This window comes from Amblyomma americanum, chromosome 7 (genome assembly GCF_052857255.1).
Source record: "Amblyomma americanum isolate KBUSLIRL-KWMA chromosome 7, ASM5285725v1, whole genome shotgun sequence".
Classification (NCBI taxonomy): Eukaryota; Metazoa; Arthropoda; class Arachnida; order Ixodida; family Ixodidae; genus Amblyomma; species Amblyomma americanum.
This window is the reverse complement of record NC_135503.1, coordinates 43136077-43159514: the sequence shown is the minus strand read 5'-3', so window position 1 is coordinate 43159514 and position 23438 is coordinate 43136077. Positions and strand designations below refer to the sequence as shown.

At 44.0% G+C, this 23438-nt stretch overlaps 1 protein-coding gene across 3 annotated transcripts in view; it reads right to left on the bottom strand.

Annotated features, from left to right (window-relative positions):
• Positions 1-1454: 1454 nt before the first annotated feature.
• Positions 1455-23438, bottom strand: part of LOC144098978 (uncharacterized) — a 28225-nt gene continuing 6241 nt past the window's right edge. For 2 of the 3 annotated variants that reach the window (XM_077631966.1, XM_077631967.1), the window contains exons 5-16: positions 23058-23152; positions 19870-20034; positions 18424-18487; positions 16845-16980; positions 16640-16748; positions 15548-15697; positions 14070-14343; positions 11779-12205; positions 10605-10931; positions 8697-9189; positions 4588-4674; positions 1455-4387 (exon numbers count right to left, since the gene is read on the bottom strand). In XM_077631966.1, the coding sequence (XP_077488092.1) occupies positions 4331-4387; positions 4588-4674; positions 8697-9189; positions 10605-10931; positions 11779-12205; positions 14070-14343; positions 15548-15697; positions 16640-16748; positions 16845-16980; positions 18424-18487; positions 19870-20034; positions 23058-23152 (2384 nt within the window). In that variant the 3' untranslated portion in view covers positions 1455-4330. The remainder of the gene's footprint in view (positions 4388-4587; positions 4675-8696; positions 9190-10604; positions 10932-11778; positions 12206-14069; positions 14344-15547; positions 15698-16639; positions 16749-16844; positions 16981-18423; positions 18488-19869; positions 20035-23057; positions 23153-23438) is intronic. The other variant, XM_077631968.1, reaches the window with a different exon arrangement.

Genomic DNA, 23438 nt, shown 5'->3' with positions numbered 1-23438 from the left:
GAACCTGACAAGTATGGAAGCCGCAGCCTTGTAGCCTCCACTCTACTGTGACTGTGAACGACAGCTCTGCTTGAGCGCGAGTGCAGCAGCAGTAAAGTATCAGCTGTAAACAAGCGCAATCGTCTTGATGTTATGGGAGACTCCGTTATTGTGGCTTTGGCTTCCTGCATGCGACTGTCTTGTCTCGCAGCGTGGTGCCGAGGGAGTTCGTCCTCTATGACCCACCGCCCGTTTGCAAGTCAAAATTTGTGGTTCTGACGATAGGAAAGAGCGCCGTAACTATCTCACTTCTCAGTGAACTCCTGAACCCTGCTGTGAGGGAAGAAGCGAAGATGGAAGAGAGAAAAAGTGCCTTAAAAGAGGGCACTGGGGTAATTTCGACTACATATAGAATTTTTAACATGCACGGACATCGCACAGCAAACGGGTGACTCTTGTGTTTCGCCTCCATTAAAACGGGACTGAACCCACGTGCTCAGGCTCAGCAGCACAGTGGCCTAACCCCCGAGCCATCGCGGCGGGTTGGCCGAATCACGCCTTATATAGAAGCGGGCCAGACCCGGCTCTCGAGAAAACCTGCGCGTGCACAAAACCGCTCTGCCCTTGCGGCTCCTTGGAGTCTTCCAATACGGCACCTTTTTACTGCGTGAACAGTACGAGGGCCGGAGTACCAGGGTTCTAACCCAGCCACGGCGGCCACGCTTCGCTTCCTTAGAGGCGAAGCGCAAAGGCGCGCCCCTGTGCTGTGCGATGTCAGTGCATGTTAAAGATCCCCAGGTGGTCGAAATTATTTCCCGCACCTCTTTCTTCTTTCACTCCCATCTCATCCCTAAGTTCCCTCAGGGGCACAGGTGAAGTGTCCACCCTGAAGCGAGACAGTTAATGTGCCTTTCATTTCCTCAAAATCCAATTTTTTGTGGGATAGCACTTATAGTGGTCCTTATCCACATTAAATTAAAACGTCCAACATATATATTCATACATCCCAGGTTTGTATGAATGTACAGAATGACCAATTCCGCATATATGGGTATTACCTTATCATCGCTATCCGAGCGAGTGCCTGAGGAGTCTCCTTCTTGTAGATGGTAGTGTCCTGGTGAAAATGAACAAATTCAAAGCTGCAAGGCTATCAAGCCACTTCAAAGGAGGATGACGAACGAACATGGTGGTGGGGAAGAAATGCTTAATAGGTGGCGTGATGAGGTTAGCGGCAAGCCCCCTCTCTGATTTTGCTTTTCTAGTCAGTGAGGCCTCACTGTTAGCCCCTTTCTGATGCTTGAAGTGCCTTGCAGCGCTCTTGACAAAAGAGAGCATGTGCATTAAGAGTAGCGAACAACCTTTCAAATGAAGGCTTGCATGCCACACTAGCTGTATTCCGCAGCTCGTACATGCACACTGAAAAACAGTTTTCGCGGCTCATTCTCCAGGACTTGAAGCAGTACGCATTGGTCATAGACTGCAGATTAATTATTATTTCTCGCTTTCTGGACCACAGATAAAAACAAGTTTCCAATTAAAATTCTTCTCAAGCCCAAGAATCGAAAAAAAAACAAAAGTAAGAAACCCCATTTCTTTGGCAAAAAGTGCCCGTTTTGTACAAACTTTTTCTCTCTCTCCCGATGCACCTGCACCTCAGTGCATGCACAGGGTGAAGCCTCTATGTAACTATGCATCTAAATGTTACTTAACAGCATCTTATCATGGGCACTCTTTGTAAAGCGAAGAACGACAGGGAAGAATAGAAAACAGTTGATATTATGTTGATGCATGAACACTACTAGGTGTCGCTAGCAATCAATAATCCAGTCTCATGGTATGTTGCACTTGGCTAACGATGCAGCAGCAGCAAGCAACATATATGCTTGGTAATGCAAAGGAAGGAGCACCTGATCGTTACTTGATCTTTGTTCTGGGACGCCTGTACTAAGCTGACACATGTGAAACAAGTGATTCCCAATTGTGCATTCCTATAGTGGCTCATATCGCTGAACTGCAACAGGTAAAACTGATCATATAGTCGGATACAACTTAACACTGCGATGGAGCTCTACCCACATTCAGGACCGGCCCACAGAATTACTCCATGACAAAAACGTAGTTCATTGGTAAGTTTTTCTTGTTTCCTAAACAAGAATCTAATCAAAAAATGCAATTATATGCTGGAGAATTTTGATGCCCCTGGCCTGTTTGACATAGTGAAACTTTAGTTTGGCTTACGAGAGCTTAACATCCCAAAGCGAATCAGGCTATGAGGGATGTCGTAGTGAAGGACACTGGAAATTTCGACCACCTGGGGTTCTTTAACATGCACTGACATCACACAGTACATAGGCTTCTAAAATTTCGCCTCCATTGAAATTCAAGCGCCACAGCTGGGATCAAGTACCGTGCCTTTTGGGTCAGCAGCCGAGCGCCATAACCACTGAGCCACAGTGGCACCTATGGTCAAACATTAAAACGCTGCGCTTACTGTTGTGATTTGCCAGCAGAGTAATACAGGACTTTGTGGTCTATTGGCAATTATTACGAACTGATGTTTTTTTAACTTTATAGTACTACAACATACTTAATGCCATCGCTGAAGTCGTGCTCAATGCACTAATGAGGTATAATCAAAGTGGCAGGTACAGAAAGGGGTTATTATATCTCTCACACAATTTTATTACAAAGCGAAACGCACCGTTTTGGTAAAACAAGACTTAATATAATTTGTTGGCTGAAGTGCAACCTATTATCATGATGGCTGCATCATCTTTGCCGGCATGCTCTGACATACTGCTACTATCATGGTGCCACTGCCAACACCACAAACTTTGCCAAGCCCAGCTAATACAGCTGCCGCTGTCTACCTCAAGTTGATCAACACTTAGCAAACTCTATGCTTATGTATAAGTGTGCTAGGTGCAACAAACCACGCACTAGTGAGATTTCACAATGGAAGAACACTACATTACCTCGGCATGTAGCCATAACAAAGGTTTATCATGCAAGCAGTCAGCATAGAAGCAAGAAGGCTTAGAAGCATAAAGGCTAAAATCTAAAATAGAGAATAAGCATGAATATATAAAAAAAATCAATGTATAATAAAAAATTACACTGTACAAGTAAAAAGGCAGGACAAATACAACACACACACCTACTATTCAGACGGAAGGCACCAATGCAGTATCTCCAATGGTACTGTACAAGGTGGCTGAAGAAGGCGCTCAAAAAAAAAATTCACAAAACATGAGTCACAAAGCTTATATATGCTCTTCCTGCAGTTTATAGTAAATTAGCACAACAAATAGTGCAGGCGCCAAGGCATTGAAAATATTTTGAACTCAAAGGCTCCAGTAAGTATTATGTCTGCTAAGACTAACACTACCGTACCAGTCAGGGAGCTACTACAATAACTCTAGCATGTATATATATATTTTGTGAGATTAAGGCAGTGGTACCCTTCATGTATAGCTGCTTTACATGAAACCTATGCTCGCTAAAAGCAATGTCAAGAAGGTTACATTACAGATAACAAGATTCTTGAAGACATACAGCACAATACAGTGTACATGAAATAGGCCTTGCATTTGCATTTCTTTGGGCAGAACTTACCACTACCAGGAAGCTTGCAATTAGCTTCATAAAAGAGCCCACATCATTATTACAGTTCATGTGACTGATGTAAATTTAGCACATCATTTGTAGACTTGGTTTGTACAATGTGACACAAAAATTAAAGTACCTCAGTGCGTATGTTGGCACTAAGTTTTCAGAAACTCCTGTCAGCAGCAAATGCTTTGCCAAACAGTATGCCCAGAATGAAAGCGTCAAGCCACACACCTTCCCGAAAGTTTGTTCAGCGGCAGCACCAAGTTTGTTAGGAATGACCACTTACAGCCACTTACAGTGCATCCACAAAATTTTCATTTCTAAAAAGCAAAACACACCACTCAATACAGTCCAGCTAAACATGCAAGATTAAAGTACAAAAAATTATGCAAATAATTTAAGACAAAATGCACATTGTTTTGATCACACAGTATAAAACTCCATTATGAGGCCTCATCTTGAGACAAAAATCCAAATAGGTTAACATACTAGACATCTCAAAGCATAAAACTTGCACCAATTACCTCATTGTTCTGTACAAATATATGCTAAACGCAAAGATTGGAGTCAATGTGCTCGTCCTCTTATTATCTCATGGCGAACAATGTCAGGGGACATATCACAGGCTTTCATTAAAGGCCACAACACAGGTTGCGTCTACAATAAAACATACCACAATGAATGTAGATATAATGGCTCAACTACAATGATAAATGAATGAGGCTCTTCGACCGGATCATGGCTTCACTTTCACCAGGTGACTCTCCATCTCTCGCTGCTTGATGAGCAGTCCCTGAGCAAGAGAGAGAAGGATGAACAAAAAGACCAAGAAAATTAACATCTTGGCATTAAATAGAAATGATATATATATATTTTTTCAGGGACTTAACATGTAAAATAATCATGCAAATGGCACAAAGTGCAGCAAAAGCCATCGAAGCAAAATGGGAAAGTTGGTCAGAAATAGGCGACGCTGCACAGCAACACACTCACTTGTCGAAGCGTAAACAACTGCTGCAAGATCTTGTCTTGACGGCGAGTGGGGCAGCCGGTAACTAGTTCAGGATGCACCAAGGGATCCTAAAAAAATGTTCCAGTTGATACAAGATGCGCTCCAAAATTCTAAAACTACAATAAACAAGACAGTGGAAAAATGGTTGCGGGGTTTTATGTCATGAAGCTACTTTTGTGGGCTGTAAGGGCGCTGCATTGGAGGGCTCCTAATCAATTTTAACTATCTGGGCTTATTTAAGATGCACACAGTACACACGTTTTTATATTGCATCTACATCAAAATGCAACTTCGTTGCTGAGAAAATGGCAAATGAAAGTCCCGAAACTCTATTACATTCAAACCGCCTTCGAAAAATTAGCTCACTTACGTCATTTCTATGGCGTGTTTATGATGGAGCTCTCCGACCAATCAGAGGACTACCAAAGACCGGAAACGTGGCTGGAAACCGGAACAAGCCCACGATTTGTGCGGTGCACGCCATTTTCGCCTGCGAGGCTGAGAATTCTGTCCGTATGCGACTGGGGAGGGCCGTGGATTCCCGTACGGTTGGAATTAAATCGCAGCGTTGGTGTGCTCGTTCTGTGACTGACCGATGGGGACCGCCGAGGCGGCGTGCGGCATGAAGTCACGTGAGAGCCGTTGCCGCGGCAGAAGCAGAACTGTTTATTCTAATAGAATAAACTGTTTATTCTAATAGAAACATACGAAATATTGCCTTGCATCCAAAATTACGCTGGTTATAACATCATCAACACATTCAGTGTAGAGTTTCAGCCGTGTTTAATCATGGGTTGCCTATGCAAAAACCAACCAACCTTGTGTGTCCCTACAACCGAATTCGCTGGGTACACGCGGCATGTGAAAGCACTGACCGAAAGTCGCGCCGATCGCAGCATATGAAACGGGCCTCAGCCGTCCTGGCGGCAAGGTGCAACGCGTACAAGTCCCCTTGCCAACAATTTTTTTTTTCTTTCCCTTCCTGTGAAAGGTGCACCCCGTCGTTACGGGTTGTCATGCGGCGAAGCTAATACAAAAAATTTCGTGCACGCGGTTTGTTTCTTTTTTTCCTTCCAGTACAGAGTGCAGAACAATAATAACAGTGCTCAGTCATGTGGGCTTTGTTCCCATCCTGTAAAACGCACACCATGGCGCAAACACTTAGGCGGCGAAGCTAATACAAAAATTGTGCGTGCATGTAGGTTTTTCTTCCTTCCTGTAAAGGGTGCACCACAGTATACACACTTGTCATGCAGCGAAGCTAACACAAACTATTATGCATGCATGCGGGTGTTTTTCCGCAAAGAAAATGAGACCACTAACAGAGTGCAATGATCCAAGTGAAATTATTTTTTTTTTGCCCCCTTACAAAACACCACCTGCGATGAATGCACGACAGTTCAAGGTTATACAGCGCTGTGAAGTATTGGCAAGAAGTCAAATGAATGCAAACACCTGCTGCCATGTACAGCTTTTGCCAAAAATATGCAGTTCATGGGGTCTGCTTCTAAGCTGTGTAGAGGGGATCCCAAGCAATGCTGCAAGTCCTAAGCTTGAGACGATGAAGGTGTATGATCTCCTTATAGTCAAGTGATCTTGAACTATGGCAATGCATGCCACAGAAGCAAACCGAGTGAGCTGTACATATTTTACAAATGCTGCACAAGAATACAGAGGCATTTATTTACAAAGAAAGGCATGAAGGGCCTTCTGCACCGTGAATACACATACACAATTTGATTAAAGAGCGCATTCTAGACACCACATGCCATGGTAGCACATTTTATAGCAGCTGTTGTCATGGCATGTCAACAGTCAGAAAGCCAATCACTACTTATACACACAAGGGGCTAAAATATTGTTCTTATTCATAGTTTCACGCGTTTATTTTAGTGTTACAAGATTATCTTGAATAAGGCTATCACTTCAGAAGTTTCCTCATCAGCAAGTTTTTTTCACTATGCTCTGAAACATTATAATTTGAACTCATGTATCTTGAATGCTTTAAGTGCTCATAACTATATATTGCAGTGTATAATTCGGCCGCCCTCCATTTTTTTTTTTTTGCTAAATCGACCATCTGAAACCAAAAGGTCGACCTATACGCAGAGCCGACCTATTTGCAGGGCCTAAAGTAGTTTCGGCCGAGTTGCGGGTAGTGCGCGCCTTGTGCCTGTATCCGTTCCAAGCAGGATATGCGGAGCACCATGTGTTAAAAACAAATCGTTAATTTGACCAAAAATTGGTTTGGCTAAGAAAATTCGAACAGCGCACCATTTACCCAGCTCGCTCACGCTGGCGGTTGCTTTCCAAGGCGAGGGGTAGACAGCGCGACAGCAAACTTCCAATAACCTCTGGAGCGCGCGCTGCACCGGAACGCGAAACAAGACCGTTGGCAGTTCCATTCACCGCTAATGCCATATGTGAGTATGTAAGGCAGGATAGAGCACCATTTCATTGCCTTTGATCTCAATTCGCTCCCGACTGCTTGCCTTGCAAAAGCGATGTTACGCGTATGCTGCTTTGAACTGCACGCCTTCAAGACCGGGCCCTGAAACTATTCCGCGAGTTCACAAGATGAAAGAGCCGCCAACAATACTCAGGCATGATGTTTTGTAAAACACTATCTTGAAATAAGTATCAGATTTCAATAAAGGTTGCCAATGCTTAGAACAAATGAAATAGTTTTCGCCGTTTTCATTAAAGCTTTTCCAGAACATCAATTTAAAGTAACTCAGACTATTTTCAACTGCAGGGGTTTCTATCCTGGCAGATGCTATCGCATATATACTAGACAGAATAATATCTCATGTGAAATAAGCAGTTTTGCATAAGTAATGGGCATAAGAGAACGCATTTCACAACAAAATGAACAGAGCAGAATGCATTAGGGTGGAAGTCTGAGTTTTCTACATGACAGAACGGCACTTAAGTTTCAGGCCTTAGCCTCCTAACGAATGACATTATTGTTGCTCTCTCTTTGTGGCACTGGTATCAACTAGGATCTTGCCTGTAAAGGGTGCATTGCCACATGAATGCAAGCATTGAGGAGAAGCTACTCTGCACTCCAGGACACCTGCTCCCTTCACAACACTTCATAAAACGAGTAACCATGGTGTAGAATGACATGTTATTCCTCTGCATCATGTATAAAGAATGAAGCAGCAGTGCTATTCATTTTCTTTTGCACGTGAAATAACGTCAAATCCTTACAGTACCATGTAAATCGAAATTCCAAACGCATTTAACAGTCAGCTGTCCCAAACACACAGTGACTTGCTGCACAATGAAAAAATTATGGAGGGCACTTAAGACTACTTATCTGCTTTGAAGGTGAAAGCATTAGTCTTTTTCATTCATATTTTCCTTCCTCTCTAATGACACACCTAATGATCAGTGTACAGTCATAAGGCAACTCATACACTAGGATCACCTTTATGTGCCAGGAAGCAACACGGCTTGGTTTTGTTGGTTTGGTTTATGGGGGTTTAACGTCCCAAAGCGGCTGAGGTTATGAGGGACACTGTAGTGAAGGGCTCCAGAAATTTCAACCACCTGCAGTTCTTTAACGTGCACTGCCATCACACAGTACACGGGCCTCTAGATTTCGCCTCCATCAAAATTCGACCGCTGCGGCCGGGATCGAACCAGCGTCTTTCGGGCTAGCAGCCGAGTGTCATAACCACTGAGCAACCGCGGCGGCGCGGTATCGCTTTGTGGCATATGGGTTGCGTGCTTGCCTTGCAGTCGGAAGGTCCCTGGTTCAATTCCCCGCACCTTCGGAATAAATTTTTTATTGTTGATGAGGTCACTAGGGGTTTTCTGGACCACTTTTCCTGAACGCCGACAACGATGCTGGAAATCTCAACATTACGGTGCATGGATGTACTGCAATGTGTGGCCATAGATGCAGCATGATAGCACAATGTTATCATGTTATCCTTACGTCACTATCAGAAGCAATGACACTTCTCTATTGAGGGACTTGAATGCACCTGTATGCTTGAGCCTACGGAACACTGTAGACCTGATGCTACCCGCTTATCCATGAAATCACCTGCCCTCCTTACAAACTGACTGAGAAGCTCACCTGAGAAGAGGACCTCTGCGGCCGCCGGTCCGGGGACGGGGACTGGCTGCGCCGTGCACCACTCACACTCACAGACCTCTGCCGCTCCACAATTCCTAGAGGCTGATGGTCTCGAACCGGTGTGCTATCGACTTTCCCCCGATTTGGAGGACTCTGCTTTGGTGATGCCGCTTCACCAATGGGATGCTGCGGCACATAGACCTCCTGTCGGCGCCAGCGCTTCCGTGAAGCTGGAGGTGTTTCATGACATTTTCCTGGAGTAGTGGCAGCTTCTGAAGATGAGTTTGCTGCATTTGAAACGTTGTGGTCCGAGCGAGGTGATGGCAGGAGTAGTTTGTCACGCAGGGCTGGCACAGGGGGGCTCTGTATGGGGCGGTGCCCAGAGGAGTCATGGATCGTGCTGTCTTCCTCTTCACTTTGACTCGTATTGTGAACGGCTTCCTCTTCGAAACGGATGGGTACCTGGCCTGTAGCCCTGACTGGAGCCCGGCCTCTGTTGAGGAATTCCAGGCAAGATAAAGTGAATACGTGTTAGACTACACATTTGCACATAATAAAATTGCAGACAGAGAAGGCATTGCTTCTATAAAAAAATTAATAAATTGGAAACAATAACAATAAATAGCAAAGATGATTAACTCTCACCTTCATTTCCAGACTAACATTTCTAGCATCACAAAAAAGCTATTTACAATGAACACTATAGATAAGCATTGTGATTCAGCAAGGATGGATAGTGTGTAATATAATGAAAATCTGCAGTGAGGTACTGGGCAGAAGGAATAGAACTTATGAAATGAACAAATCTATGATAAACTGATTAAATCAAGCAATTTCCAAATAAGTAATAACTACGGGGACACTTAGTTAAATTACTGGTGGTGAATCAGCTAATTTTATAGCAGACCACATGGCCATTTTTTTTTTTTCAGAGATGCAGGTGGAGAGGAGGGGGAGAGAGAGGTGGTACATCACATGACCTGATGATGTCATAACTGTTTCGACCAACCAGCGAGATTTATGACGGAGCACAATGGCGGCTTGATCTTGGGTTTATGGGAGTTTAACGTCCCAAAGCGACTCAGGCTATGAGGGACGCCGTAGTGAAGGGCTCTGGATATTTAGACCACCTGGGGTTTTTAATGTGCACTGACATTGCACAGCACACGGACCTCTAGAATTTCGCCTCCATCAAAATTCGACCGCCGTGGTCGGGACCGAACCCGAGTCTTTCGGACCAGCAACCGAGCACCATAACCACTCAGCCACCGCGGCAGCCTTAGGCGGCAGCTTGATCTATCAGCAAATATTATGACAAACCACAACGCCAGATCAACCAATGAGCAAATTTTATGATGGACCACGTCTTTTTTTTTTTTTTTTTCGGGTAGAAAGAGATGGTGGGGGGCTGGCAGGTGGCATGTCATATGACATGATGATGCGATAGGTGTCTCAACCGATCAGCGAATTTTATGATAGACCACAATGCTAAATATTTTTTTGTGATGAGGCTTCTAATGATATTGCATTAGAAATTCTTACATTTATTACATGAAAAGGTGAAAAAGTAGGAGGCTTGAATATTTCTCGCATTTGTATGACTGAGTTAATATAGGTTCACTGTATCTGAGTTCATGCTTAAATTATAAGGCTGATATACATTTTTATTTCTCAGCACACTATGAACGCCCATGTTTGATCACTATTTGCCATAGAACCTCTGTGTTCTGGCTACTGCTCTGCACAAACACAATTGTATTTCAGTTTGCCAACATGACTATTAGGCTCAAGTGGTTCCCAAAGTTGCACTTAAAAACCTATCTAAAGTAACACCTGAGAGTACAAATAATCCAAGTTGGGTTTCAGGTCCGAACCATGAAAAAATGACAGCAGAAGTTGCATGCTAACCGATTCCCCTCCGCAACACCACCACGGCCAACTTGTGACGAGAACTGGGAGACCGCCCGCAGACGCCGTGCCCCAGACTCTCGTTCGCAGTGTTGTCGCCGCAACTCCTGCAGCCTTTGGGCACTGCTCCTGGCTATGGTGGCTGGGAGGGCATCAGTAACCCTTCCCTTGGCAGTGGCCATGGGTGTTTGCCGAGTTGCACCCGCATCTCGAACGTTCTCGCAAGGTGTGTAGCTGGAGGCATTGCGATGGATGCCCCGTAGTGGCAGACTGTGCTGAAGTCTTCGAACCGCACTTGTATATGGCGGGAACTCCCTGAGTGAGCTTCTAGTCAAGCATAGGACGAAAGAAAAGGAAGAACCAATGACTCAGAATCACGCACACAAACTCAAAACAACAGGCCAGAACAAGTTGGTTAAATGCAGGACTGTGAAATTGAGGCAATAATACACCTGATGGGTGACTGGTTAGTCATGCAAAGCACCACATGATGAGCAATAGATGTGTTTTGATCAGGAGCCAGAAAGACAGCATTTTGCCATCACACTGTCCTGAAAGCTGTATGTTTCAATGGACTGCAAGATCCCTGAAATTTCTTGCTTTTAATAAGATTTCCTCCGCTTATTAGCATGTGACAAGACTGAGTAAAAACATGAATGTTTGTCCAAACAAAATAAATAAAAATAAAATGTGTTAAAAGTTAAAATTACTGCCCCAATTCATGGTCACAACTAGGTGCACAGATAATATTTTTACTGACACCATTATAGCCTCTTCAATCATCTTCATGGGCACTCAAACAATGCTCAACACATTCACAGCTAAGAAACCCTGACTTGGATAGCCCCTGAGGAGAAAGGATATTTACGTAAATGAAGCCCAATGGCTAGTTATACCATCAAGAGAGCCAAGTGATATGAAATTAATTTATAATTAATTCAACAAACATTTTTCACCTCCAATGAACAGCGAGTAACAAGCCTTATAGTATTACTTTCTGCTCTCCAGCCAGCTTCAATGGTAAAGGAGCCCAACTAGAATTCAAAATGTCATGGTCGAGGACCCACATCATGACAGGCTACAGACAAGAATGCTTTAAAAAAATCTAATATGTGTACTATTTTGTAGCTGCATGGCTGGCGCTCGTACTAGACAGAGGACAAAACACACGCACCTGTTTTCAAACTCTTGAGTAAACTGCACCCTGTTATCACAGAGAATGCTGTGGTTCCATCCGCACGGCAACGATATGTCTGTCTGGATGCCAAACTCACGGCAGTGATGCTGTCGGGACCGCAGCAGAGCATGTTGTGCGATGCGCACTTTTGTGGGTGTCAAGACCCTGTTTTCTATGTATGGGTTCACTTCGACCATTCCGGCTGACGACAGCAGCGAGCAGCGACTGGAGCAGACAGATGCAGAGAGGCTACCATCTGTCTGGCAGCACACTTCACGCTGAGCCTTGCTGCCGGCTACCATGTCGCTGTCACCCCCTCGCAGGGATGGACGCACTGTGGCCGCAGGCGTCGCAAGCGTGTAGGTGGGCCGAGCTTGAGGCTGGGATGGTGACAGGGGAACTGCCTGAGAGGGCATTCCTGCAGCTGCAAGAAAAGAACATTGTAAATGCGTTTTCTTGTTCTAGGGGTTCTCAAACTGTGTTCTGTAGAACCTGGGTTCCTTGGAGTGCTTTTTGTGTTCCCCGGGCACGTAAATAAATCCACCGCCACCGTTTCTTTTATACACTTTGTTTCAGTACTAATCATACTGTACTTGCTTATAGCAGATTATTTCACTACACAACCAGTCACTATTAATTGAATTTGGGCATCTCTTGGGGGGGTGTACATTTGCGTGCTCATTTTTGCATGCATATCAGGGTGGAAGAGATCGAAGCCAAGACATGCAAGGTTCTTAAGCCCCTTTTGAAAGCTGTTGGGGTTCCCAGAGGATGAAAATATTGAAGAAATCTGCCTTACTCCACGTACCAAGACTCAATTGCACAACCAGAATGTCACCCTTTTCGTTTTCTGCTGAACAATATGTTCCTTCTGCCACGAACTGGCCACAGTACGAAACCACCAGAGTGAGCACATAAAGAAAGATTCTGAAAAGTGTTTCAAAGAAAAGTCTGTTCCTAAAATGCTGTTACACTGTGTTAAAATATGTGCCACAGTGATTTAACTGTCGGTACTGCTGGAGGAAAATATGGAGCACTCATGATACCAGATAATATTTTCTAGAGTGCACGAGCAAGCACTTTTCCACTGTTTTACAAACAGCACGCAAACTCAAACATTCTGCATTCATCGAGAGCCTTGAACTGCTCAAGGGCCATCTGTCACGCCCAGTCCTTTTCTACCATTTTCATCTGTTATCATACAAGCACATTCCCACACACACTGACCTCCCATTCATCCTTCCCCCGGTTAACTCTGCTCATGCTCTCATGACATGGTCTTTCCCACCCTAATGCACCTCGTGTGGGGCAACTCCTACAGTTTACTACTACGTATGAACCTGTCCCTCTTCAGTCCATGTTCTCCTCTCAATAACTAACCCACACCATCCACCCAATCTTTTCCTAGGGTTGGGCCACCAGTTCCTCTGAAAAGGAGCAGCTGATCACGAAGACATGGCAAGAAGGTACAGCCAGAGGGCTCTCGGTAGGGACTCTTCCCAGGAGGACAGCTGAACTCTCCAATATTTCAATAAAGTTTACTCTCTGATGTGTCACAAGCAACCTACTAAGGATGCTCCTGCTGTAACACCCTGACTGATACTCAAAGAAACGTTTTTTTTCAGGTCAAGTACGTAAAGTAAGCTGTGGTCGACAGTAGCGTAATTTGGCAATCTGTGAAACAAGCATGCACTTGAACGCAACCTTACAACTTGCCTTGCCTACCAACTGCAAGTATAAAATATGGTTAGTGGCCACTGAACAGCGGTTGGGACCCTCCACCTCAACCACTAAAGCATCAGTACAGTGGATTCTTGTTAGACTGCAATTGCTTAATTCGAAAAACCACTGAATTCAAATTGACATGTTGGTCCTGCCAATATCGAGTGTATTAGAAGGCTCCCATTGACTTGAATTCCACATAATTCAAACAAATTTTCAGTACCCTTCGAGTCTTAACCATATTCAGGCCTACCTTGCTCAACTATTGAAATTTAGAAGTCATGTTTAGCAGTACTCTAGGCACTAAGAATATCTGTTCTACAACTGTTTTACAGAGACAGAGACCATCATTTTAGCGTGCTTCACTGATCTTTCTTTTCGCCACTCACCCTGCACGGGAAAGGGTACCTGCACAAGTACCCACATGTACGAGACATTGCTCCTAGTTACATACTGCCTAGTGCACTATGCCTTCACTGTTCAATTGTCTGAATACCTACTATTAGGCCGCCAGCGTTAGATGGAAATAAATGCAGAAAAGACAACCACAAAGTCTATTCACTTACAAGAGATGTTCTGCTGAGTTGATAGGTCAGTCTGGTCTTCACTTCCAATATTTGACATTCCAGCCATAGATGATGAAATCCTATCCAGGGATGTGGAAAAATCGGCATCAACTGAGCCAGTCGTCTCAAAGCTGGAGCTCTGCTGGCCAAGCTGAACTGGTGGCGACATCTGGTGCAGCTTCTGGCTTCGCTTGGCCTTTCGAAAGGCTTCAGCTTCAGCTGCGGCCTGCTGCATTTTCGCTATCAGCAAGAGACGGGTCTTCTCCTCGTGTTCCTGATAAAGAAAAAGGTAAAAGAAAATGGCATGGCATCACTGATTGGTACGAGTATTGAACACAAAATCCAGATAAATATATATTCAAAATCTGATCCTCTGTGTGCAAGCTTGTTTAAGGTCAAGTGTCATTTGCTGTTGCATTCGCAGCTAAGCTCACACAGGGAAAGGGCAGGAGTATGGTTAGTGGCTACCCGAGTATAGCCATGCAGCCACAAAAGACAGCCATAAAAATTTGTCAGGCCGCCAAACTTGAAGAAAAATTTCTCAAGGTCCAGAAATAAATTCCCGTCCAAGACCCGTGTGTCAGTAGAAACCTGCATTGCTTTTTTTGTAGCTATGTAGGGTGATGTCAGGTGAAGACTATAAATAGATTTACTCCCATGATCATGCTGTTTCCCCCTTTGGTGCTCCTCACCACACAATCAAGCTCACATACTGTTCCCTACAGTCAAGCAACTGTTTCACTGCAGTTTCTTCCACCCTATACTAAAATCAATATAATTTAAGTGAATTCACATGTACCTATGACAACTTTCATCATAACTACCAACCAAGTTCAATTATACGGCCACCGTGGAGGACTATCCATCATACTGGCAATGATAAACAGTAAATTGTGGGGTTCAATGCCTGAAGCAACACATGGAATTTGAGGGACGCTGCAGTGTAGGTCTCGAGATTAATTTAAACCACCCGGGATTCTTTTAACGTGCGCTGAGTACATGGCCGTCTTTGCGTTTTGCCTCCATTGAAATGCGGCTGCTGCGACCATGGAATCAGTAGCCGAACGGCAAAGCCACTGAGCCACCGACTACGGCAGATTGTTACCAAGAATAGCCACGAACATAAAATGCTTGCAGCCACTGCGAAAAAGAAATCTGAATGTCATGGATGTCATAGCAGTACTCCCAAGGTCACATTTCATGTCTGAAAGCATGTTGACGTAATGACTCGGTCGCCACGTACACCAGGTTGTGAGACACAGTTAGTCCACAAATATTTATTGGTGGTCACCAGAAGTAATCCCTGCTTGGTTACAGCAATGATCTAATTAACTGCCACAGCACGCTACCAGTAATCTGGCCGCTGCCCGATTTTTATGCAAATTTCTGCTGGTGAGCATTTCTTGCGGAGTGCCTTGGAACAGCCATTTAGGGTCAGGATTTGACAAGACACCTTGTTTCAGTCTCGCGCCACCCACCTTCTTTTCACGAATCCTGCGCTGCTCCTCCTGGTATTCAAGCTCCAGTTTGCGTCTATCCTCCTCGAGGCGGCGTTCCTGCTCCCGCTCCTCCCGGATTCTGGCCTCTCGCTCAGCACGCAGCCTCTGCTGCTTCTCTTGCATCTGGGCCTGGAGCAAACAGTCGCCATGCACCCAAGAAAACACTTTTGTCCACACTTATTTAAAGAAACATAGAGAAAACCTTCCAATTTTCTGTCCTTATTAAAATTCTGACTGCTTAGCGTTTTTGTAGCTCTGTACCTTAGCAGCAAAAGACATAATTATTGCCGAGAAATTTGGAGTTTAAAAATGAACATTTTTCACAGCACTCGATTAAAACTTGCAATGTCGATGATGATGTTGAGAGAATTATGGTGTTAGTGATCTCTGGCTAGAAGTGGATGGTAGCATGGTTTAGCCTCAATGTTTAGCAAATGAAAAAGCACACTACGTCACTGCAGGTCGTGTGTGAAAATGGCCTTTGGCGACGACACCTGTATTTAATTTTTTGGCTGTTTCCAGCCAATGAAAGCCCCATTTCCAGTGAAAGTGGACTCTTCGTTATTAGAACGCAGTAACTGATCGATATAGGGAAAGCTCAATTTGTCCTCAGTGTCCATTTAAAGCCTCAGCTACATTCTTTCCCCATGCAAATTTCACTAATGAACCTGAGACTTTTCTTTGATCCAATGAGTTTATGGAGAAAGTGTTCCTTTCCAATGTAGCCACATGGCTATACTGTGGTGGATGCTGATGAATAACTACTTTCTTATAACACTTTTCTGTGTTCCGTGAAGTACAATACGAAAGCAAAATCAGAGCCATGAAATAAAATTAAAACTTTAAATGGTGCTCACAACCGTTTAAGCACTGCATAAATATGTTGCATTCCTATGCGCAACCCAATGATAGCATTATTTCTCAAACAAATTCAGACGCATTTTCTGCTTTACTCATATCTTGAAACAGAAACATTCAACCATCTTCTCATTTCTAAACAAACTAAGAACTAAATCCAACTGCAAGTTGAAAAAACTGCTTCAAAGTACAAGCAGGCAACAATAAAGGCACCTGGATGGCCCGCTGATACTCTAGTGCCTTGATCCGCTTCTCATCGCTGGCAGACATTTTGGAACTCAGGCTGGGCTGGTATCCTTGGCCCCTTGATACGGACCACCCGCTGTTGAACATGAAAGAGCAATTCAGAAGAATGAGACAAACTCTACCCTGCATGTTGTTGACATACAGCTGAAGCATTGTACTAGTTTGGACTAACCTGTCCGAGCAGTCCTCTCCTGGCCTGGTTGCTTTATCGGATCCCAGAGACTCACTGTCTGCCCAGCAAGAACCATTGCTCAGGGATGCATGCCTGTTTTCCAGACGTCGCCGTTGGCTCTCTTCTCTTTGACATTCTGAGAAACCAGAAGAGAAATGGCCATCAGGCTGGGGAGTGCCAGCACCCAAGCACGCTTGACATGCTAGGGCCATATTCTAGAATTGTTCACTTTTGATGTTATTTCCAATACAACTGCTCACTAACTAGGGAAACAACACAGGGTGTGAGCAGGCAGGCTTCCCGTCAAAGTCATTTTCACACTGTGCACATATCAAATGCGTAGACACTGGTTAAGGAGCATGACGGTATTTAGCTCCCTTCAGACAGTCTAGTCAAGCAGCTGCCTGCTAATGAACCACAACTGCTTGTGCGTTTAATTCTTTTTGGCACACCTGAAAGAGTGCTTCTGATGCCACTTTCAAAACCGAAAGCTGCATGAAGTATAGTGCGTCTAGTGGGTGACATTTTACAAACCGTGCAACTAGTACCATGATAACGTATTGTTTTACTCTAATATGATGCTAGTTTTCTTGCATGACAATAAAATTAGTAGCCGATCCTCCATTTACATTTGTGTCAACATTACTGAACAATATGTACTCAATTTTTTTTTCCTGTTTTGCACCAGAAAAAGTGACCCTTGCATTACAATGCTGTCTCACTACTATATTCAGGTAAGCATGCTATGTGAATGCCCTTCGGTGCTTTAAGGTATGACCACAGTGGAAGCTGTATCACATGAAAGTGAATGTAGAACCAAAAAAGAGGCTCTGACAACCTAGGTGCATGGAAGACCCTAGTTTTCTATACACCACCAGTAGCTCTTTTCCCACTCATATCATTAACCCTTTCAGGCGGCATTTTTGTTTTGATCGAAAATTATTGTTGCCCCTAAATAGTACATTTAGGCCTCAAGAAAGGGAATTTGTTATTTTTCGAGCGCAAAAGACCAGCAGGTAACTTTTTACAAGGATGTGAGAAATTCTGCACAAAGTTTCAGTTTGGTTAGAAATAGTAACATCGAAAAGACGGGATTCCTCAAGTAAGCACACGAGGGATTGTGAAATCACTCTGCTTTGAGTATGCAGATTACACTCGAAGTTGAGCAAAATTTTCGATATTACCACTCGCGGTAAAATCTGCCTGCATAAAAATTGCGAAGGACAACGTGCTACCCGGCAAATTGTTTGGTCAAATATTAATTACTGCGTTCGCTATAGGACACAAAAAAAGCCAAATTATTTGCGACAAGCAGGATGGCAAATTCAACTAAAACAATGAAATCACTGGTAGGCGCAGCACACTCTGAGAAAAAGCTGCAAGTCTGCTGTGTACACAACTGTGTGTACAAAACAGCTCAAAGGATTAAAGGAAGCAATTAATTTGTACCATTCAACGCTTGAAAATTCCCCACCTGGACATCACAAAATGTGACAGAGAAACAGATGTTGGAGTGAAAGTCTTTTAAAACTAAAAAAAAAATATGCTAGGGCTCAGAAAACCTAATGGCGCCACTGACCAAGCTCTTGAAGCCAGCGTCTCTTTGCTTCTTCCTTTTCGCCCTCTTGCATGTCGTACGAGGGCTGGAAAAGTACAGAGAAACAAATTCAAATTACCATGCACGACATATGCGCAGTACTGAATAGTTTTTTTATTTTCAGTTAAAAGGGCACAATAAACAAAGGGGACCATGGCACAGTCATGTGAACAGGCATGTGTATTACCAACAAGCAGCCTTCTGCTGTGTTGAAAAACAAGCTGATAAGAGATGAACAAAATAAATGGAAGAAAGCAAGGCATGCACACTGGTACCCACTGTTCATTATGTGGTGGTACTCCTAGTGATACAGGCTAAACAATCAAGTAGTACACACCCCAAATTTGATGCCCAATCTTAAGCCCACGTTAAGCAGCCACCACAGAGGAATACTAAGTTCATATAGGCCAGGGGATCTCAAACTTTTCTGCCTCAAGGAATTCCAACAGCCTTCAACATGTGCGAAGAAAGGAACCCCCCCTCCCCCCCTCCGTCACACACTGTCATCACAAGCATGTGACAATCGGTCGCTGTTCCTTGCGAACATACCCTTTGTGCTTTTTATTTGCTGTTTCATTCACTTTTGCTTGTATCTGTTTTCTTGCTTTCAGCAATAAGTATTTTTATTCAATGCCCATCTCTTACTCATGCTCAAAGCATCCCAAGGAACCTTACTCATGCTCATACAGCAGCCTACGAAACCCATTTTGAGAAGCCCTGATGTAGATAAAAAAATTACAGTACCATTATTGCAGATGTGTCACTTTTGCTGAGGACAGGATTGGGATAAGCCAAAAAATTTGCAAAAGCAAAAGACTGCAGCAACAGCCCATGAAAATTTCAGTACCTATGCCTAATCAAGTGAATTTCTTTCCCAACCGTGACTGGTTCATATATTTTGCATGCAGCACTATTTAAAAATAAAGTGTTGCAGAATTAGGAAAGCAGCTCAGTGAGTGCTAAGCGACGCTCGCTTTGCATGCTGTCGAGCCGCCTTGCATAAAGCCATTGTGTACAGCAACTTCAGGAGCACAAGCTAAGCACAAGCTCTCAGTATCATTCATGCTCTTTCCAAATGGTGAGACTGCACTATGTAGAGAAGAATGCTTCATAGCATAAAGGGTGGAGAACTATTTCATCATAAACAGTACGGTGGCCCCTTCTGTCGATAAATTTGACCAAGAATGGCTGTTTGATCAGTGGGCAATGCAGTTTTGTTTTTGTTCCTCTTCTCCGATTAGCTGAAAAGCTTCTTTAATTCACTGAACAGAAAAGCTCTCTTGGTTGAAGTACCGTGTAGTACTCTGCGTTGTTTAGAAATTTATCTCATGATACAAGAGAAGAGTGAACAGCACTGCATTTGTATGCAAGAGCAACCCTATCACATGTTCTTGAGAGACAAGCATAACACAGCCTAAGTCTACTCACTCCAAATGGCAGCTGGCTTCGAAGGTATGGAGGCACACGGCGGACGAGCGTTGGGCTCATGCCCCTTCCATTCAATGGCAGTTGAGGTAGGGATGGTGGTGATGGCACTCGCGATGGGTAGGCACCCGTAGATGACGCTGCAGTTGTTGCTTGCACCCTCAGCACCTACAAGTGACACAGAAAAAAAAAATTGCCTTTATTCCAACTGTTCTGACCACGGTCCACATTCTGGAAGTGTTCACTAAGTGGACATGTCCAAATGGGGCATGGCTTAAACCAGGCACGTTCTCTTGCTCCAAAAAATGGCAAACGCCACTACCACAGTCTTATACTGCATTAGTCTGTTAGTTATGCAGAAGCTCCTACCCACCCTAAGTCAAATGAAGCCCTTTTCTGCTTTATAGCACCTTAATATAAATTGCATTTATAACATGGGTTTCCTAATATCCGCCTTTGCACCATAATTGCTTGGCACAATGGCAAGTGTAGTTTCACACACAATGATGTGACAGGAAAGACCGGTTAGCAGACGTCACCTCCACATTTTGGGGCTGCAACTAACAGGCACGGACTGAAGTTTATCAAGTGGGAAGCTCCCTAATAAAGGCCCTGGGATAACATGCTACACATATTTTTCCCCCCATTTCATGGTGTCAAATGCTACATCCACATTTAGACATTTCTGTGTTAACTAGATGCTAGAGAAAAAATACATAGGCCCAAGGATAACGCCCTGGATAAATCTTTCATCCCGATTAATGGGAACAAATGCTACATCCACAGTTACACATTTCTGTGTTGAACTAGACAGTTCCCACAGAGAAAAAAGAAGAAAAAACTTTGTAGAACTATTCACAATTTGACCACGAGAAAATAGTGACATACTGTCAGACAGAAAGGGATGCCAAGGAAGGCACAGGTTGTATTTTCCTGCCTCATGCAGGCTAAAACAAATGAATGCAATCATGAGTGGGCAATGTTATCAAAACAACACAGCTCGTTGTCGAGGCAGAACGCAATGCCGCCTTTTAGAAAAAAATGACAGGGAAAGGTAAAGCATGTTTTTTTAATTCCTTTCAGTTAGACGAAAAGCACTAAAGCAAACCAGAATGGAATATGATGGCATATGGACAAAATAGAGTCATTCCTTTCCCACACCACATCATTTCCTCTCCAAAGATGGCATTGCTAGCCTGCTCTGTTGGTGAAATGGCGCATTTTGAAATAGATTATGTGAGTGACTTCTATGCGCTCGTACTTCAATTTCGCCAATACAATGTTTATCGTACTTAGCGAAAACCCAGCTGCATACAACATTGTAGGCGAGTGAAGATGCAAAAGCATTCAAATGGGGCAATACCTGCCTCGTAGTTCAAAATTGGCAGAGCAGGCTGCTCTGATCGTTATATACATAAATTTGTGTGGGCAGAAAATTAAAAAAATAAAAATTGTTATATACAGTCAATTTCGGATGTATCAAACCTGATATATCAAATTATTAATGCATTAATATTGGAAGGGAATGTGCAAGTGGAAATGATGACTGGCATCACATATGAAGCGGTACAAACCTTGTGATGTCACAATCTGCCACCGTGGTAGGTTTCTTTTAAATTAATTTGTGAGAGGTTGCTCGGGAAGAGCACCCTGGGTCTCACAAGCACCGCCTGTGGCTGTGTTTGAAACTGCCACCTGCCAGGGCAGTGGCGCATTGCTTAATGACTATACCAATGCACCGGGAGTGGTCCGAGGACTCCCAGCGATCTATGAACGTGAAGTACAGAATGACCGATTCCGCATATATATAGGTACAATAGAATCAGCAGCAACAGCAAATGCTAACGCTAATCCTAACGCAATTAAACGATGCACTGAGGATCGCCTAGCCCCGTTTTTGGTCTGTTTGTATCGAACGTTCAGAAAGCCCCATGTAAAAGTATAGCACTACTGTTCGCGTTTATCAAACTTGCATTCAGTAACTTACAAGGTGAACATGGGGTATGCTTCAGGATATTCTTCGATCTCTTGTACTCATTTTTCATGCACCACTGCTGTCATGCGGCAAAGCTGGAATTTGTAACATTGCTTCTTGACGCAGTGAAGCCAATTTAGCAAACTGAAGGCTAGTGACAGCCCTTGACTGGCGTGCTTCCCTACTGAAAGAACTGCAGCAACCAACTGTACCTTCAAGTCAAGCATTAGACGAACACTCGTCTAGTTGGGGACAAGGGGACAACCATATTATCACGATACAATGGAAGCGGGCAGGAAGACGCGGAGTCAAACACAAAAATTATTTTTAATTACTGTGCTGGGCCTAGCCCGAGTGCTGTACACGTGCCTGTGGCCGCTTCACCATCGTTGCGGCTCGGCACAGAGGTTGCGCGGCACCAGGCAAGTGACAATATTGAGAGGTCAAAATGCAGACGCCAACCATAAAAAAAAAAAGACAATGCTATGGTCAGCGCCTTTTTATGATCGGCATCTGCATTTTCACGTTTTAATGTGAAGTCGGAGAAGGCAACACGCGTACATGGTGTGTCACAAAGTTGGCAAGCACGAGCAGGAGCTCCTATTTTTTTTCACTTTGTCATGGTTGAACTCAACAAGCCACTCATAAAACTTATGCCTGAATGTACGCACCTCGAATGACAACAAAAAAATGATGCATTATGCAGGCCTTTGTGTTCAGCCTCTAGTGTACAAAAGCATAGCTTCCAAAGTATCACAGTTTGCTAGACTTGCTGTTGACAAAGGACCGCCGCCGGTCGCAGCTGCTTATCGTTGTGCTCAGAAGCATGTTAACACGAAAGTTGGTGGTGCCTTCCGCCAGCGCAGGTGTTGCCTTTCAAGGCATCCGTTTCTGACAGCACCATTTGATAAAACTGCGCCATTTTGTCAACAACATCTTGCCTTTCCTATTGCGCGTTTAGGCCCCCACATTCTTTCCAAGGGCGGGTGTCATGGGGGCTTGGAGGTGCTCTTCAAACTCTGTGCTTACTGTATGCACAGGTTATTTGACTGAGGGGCCTCTATGTTCATTCTAACGAAGTTCCACTATCACGGTTGTTTGTTGTGTCTGACACACAGTGCCACTGCCCTCATGCATATTTTGTGCCACCCTCGTTCGTGATAAACGAGCGCTTATTGTAACTCCAGCCATTATAAGTGGGCTTGACTGTACTTACTTGAGCGTCAGTGCGCGGAGGGACAGCTGCCACTGGCTGACAGCGAGGAGCTCCACCACCTGGGCGTCCCCAAGGATTCCAATCCTGCATTTCAGCTGAGCAGGAAGCAAAAAAGAGGAGAAGAAACTGGCATCTCAAGTCCAACTTCTTTTAACTGCACTCACACCTTTGAATCTGAGACTCTGAACCCATGTCTGGACAAAACTTGGTCGCCACTTACACCGCAGTCAAGCATTATGGCAACATAAAGCAAGCAAGGTGCGACATGATTGAACTGACAAGCGCCAAAAGTTGTCTTTAACATCTACTATAATTCACAAATCATGAGTGTCTAACTTTATTTGGTAGTAATAACAAACAGTACAGGAATTCAACCTCCCT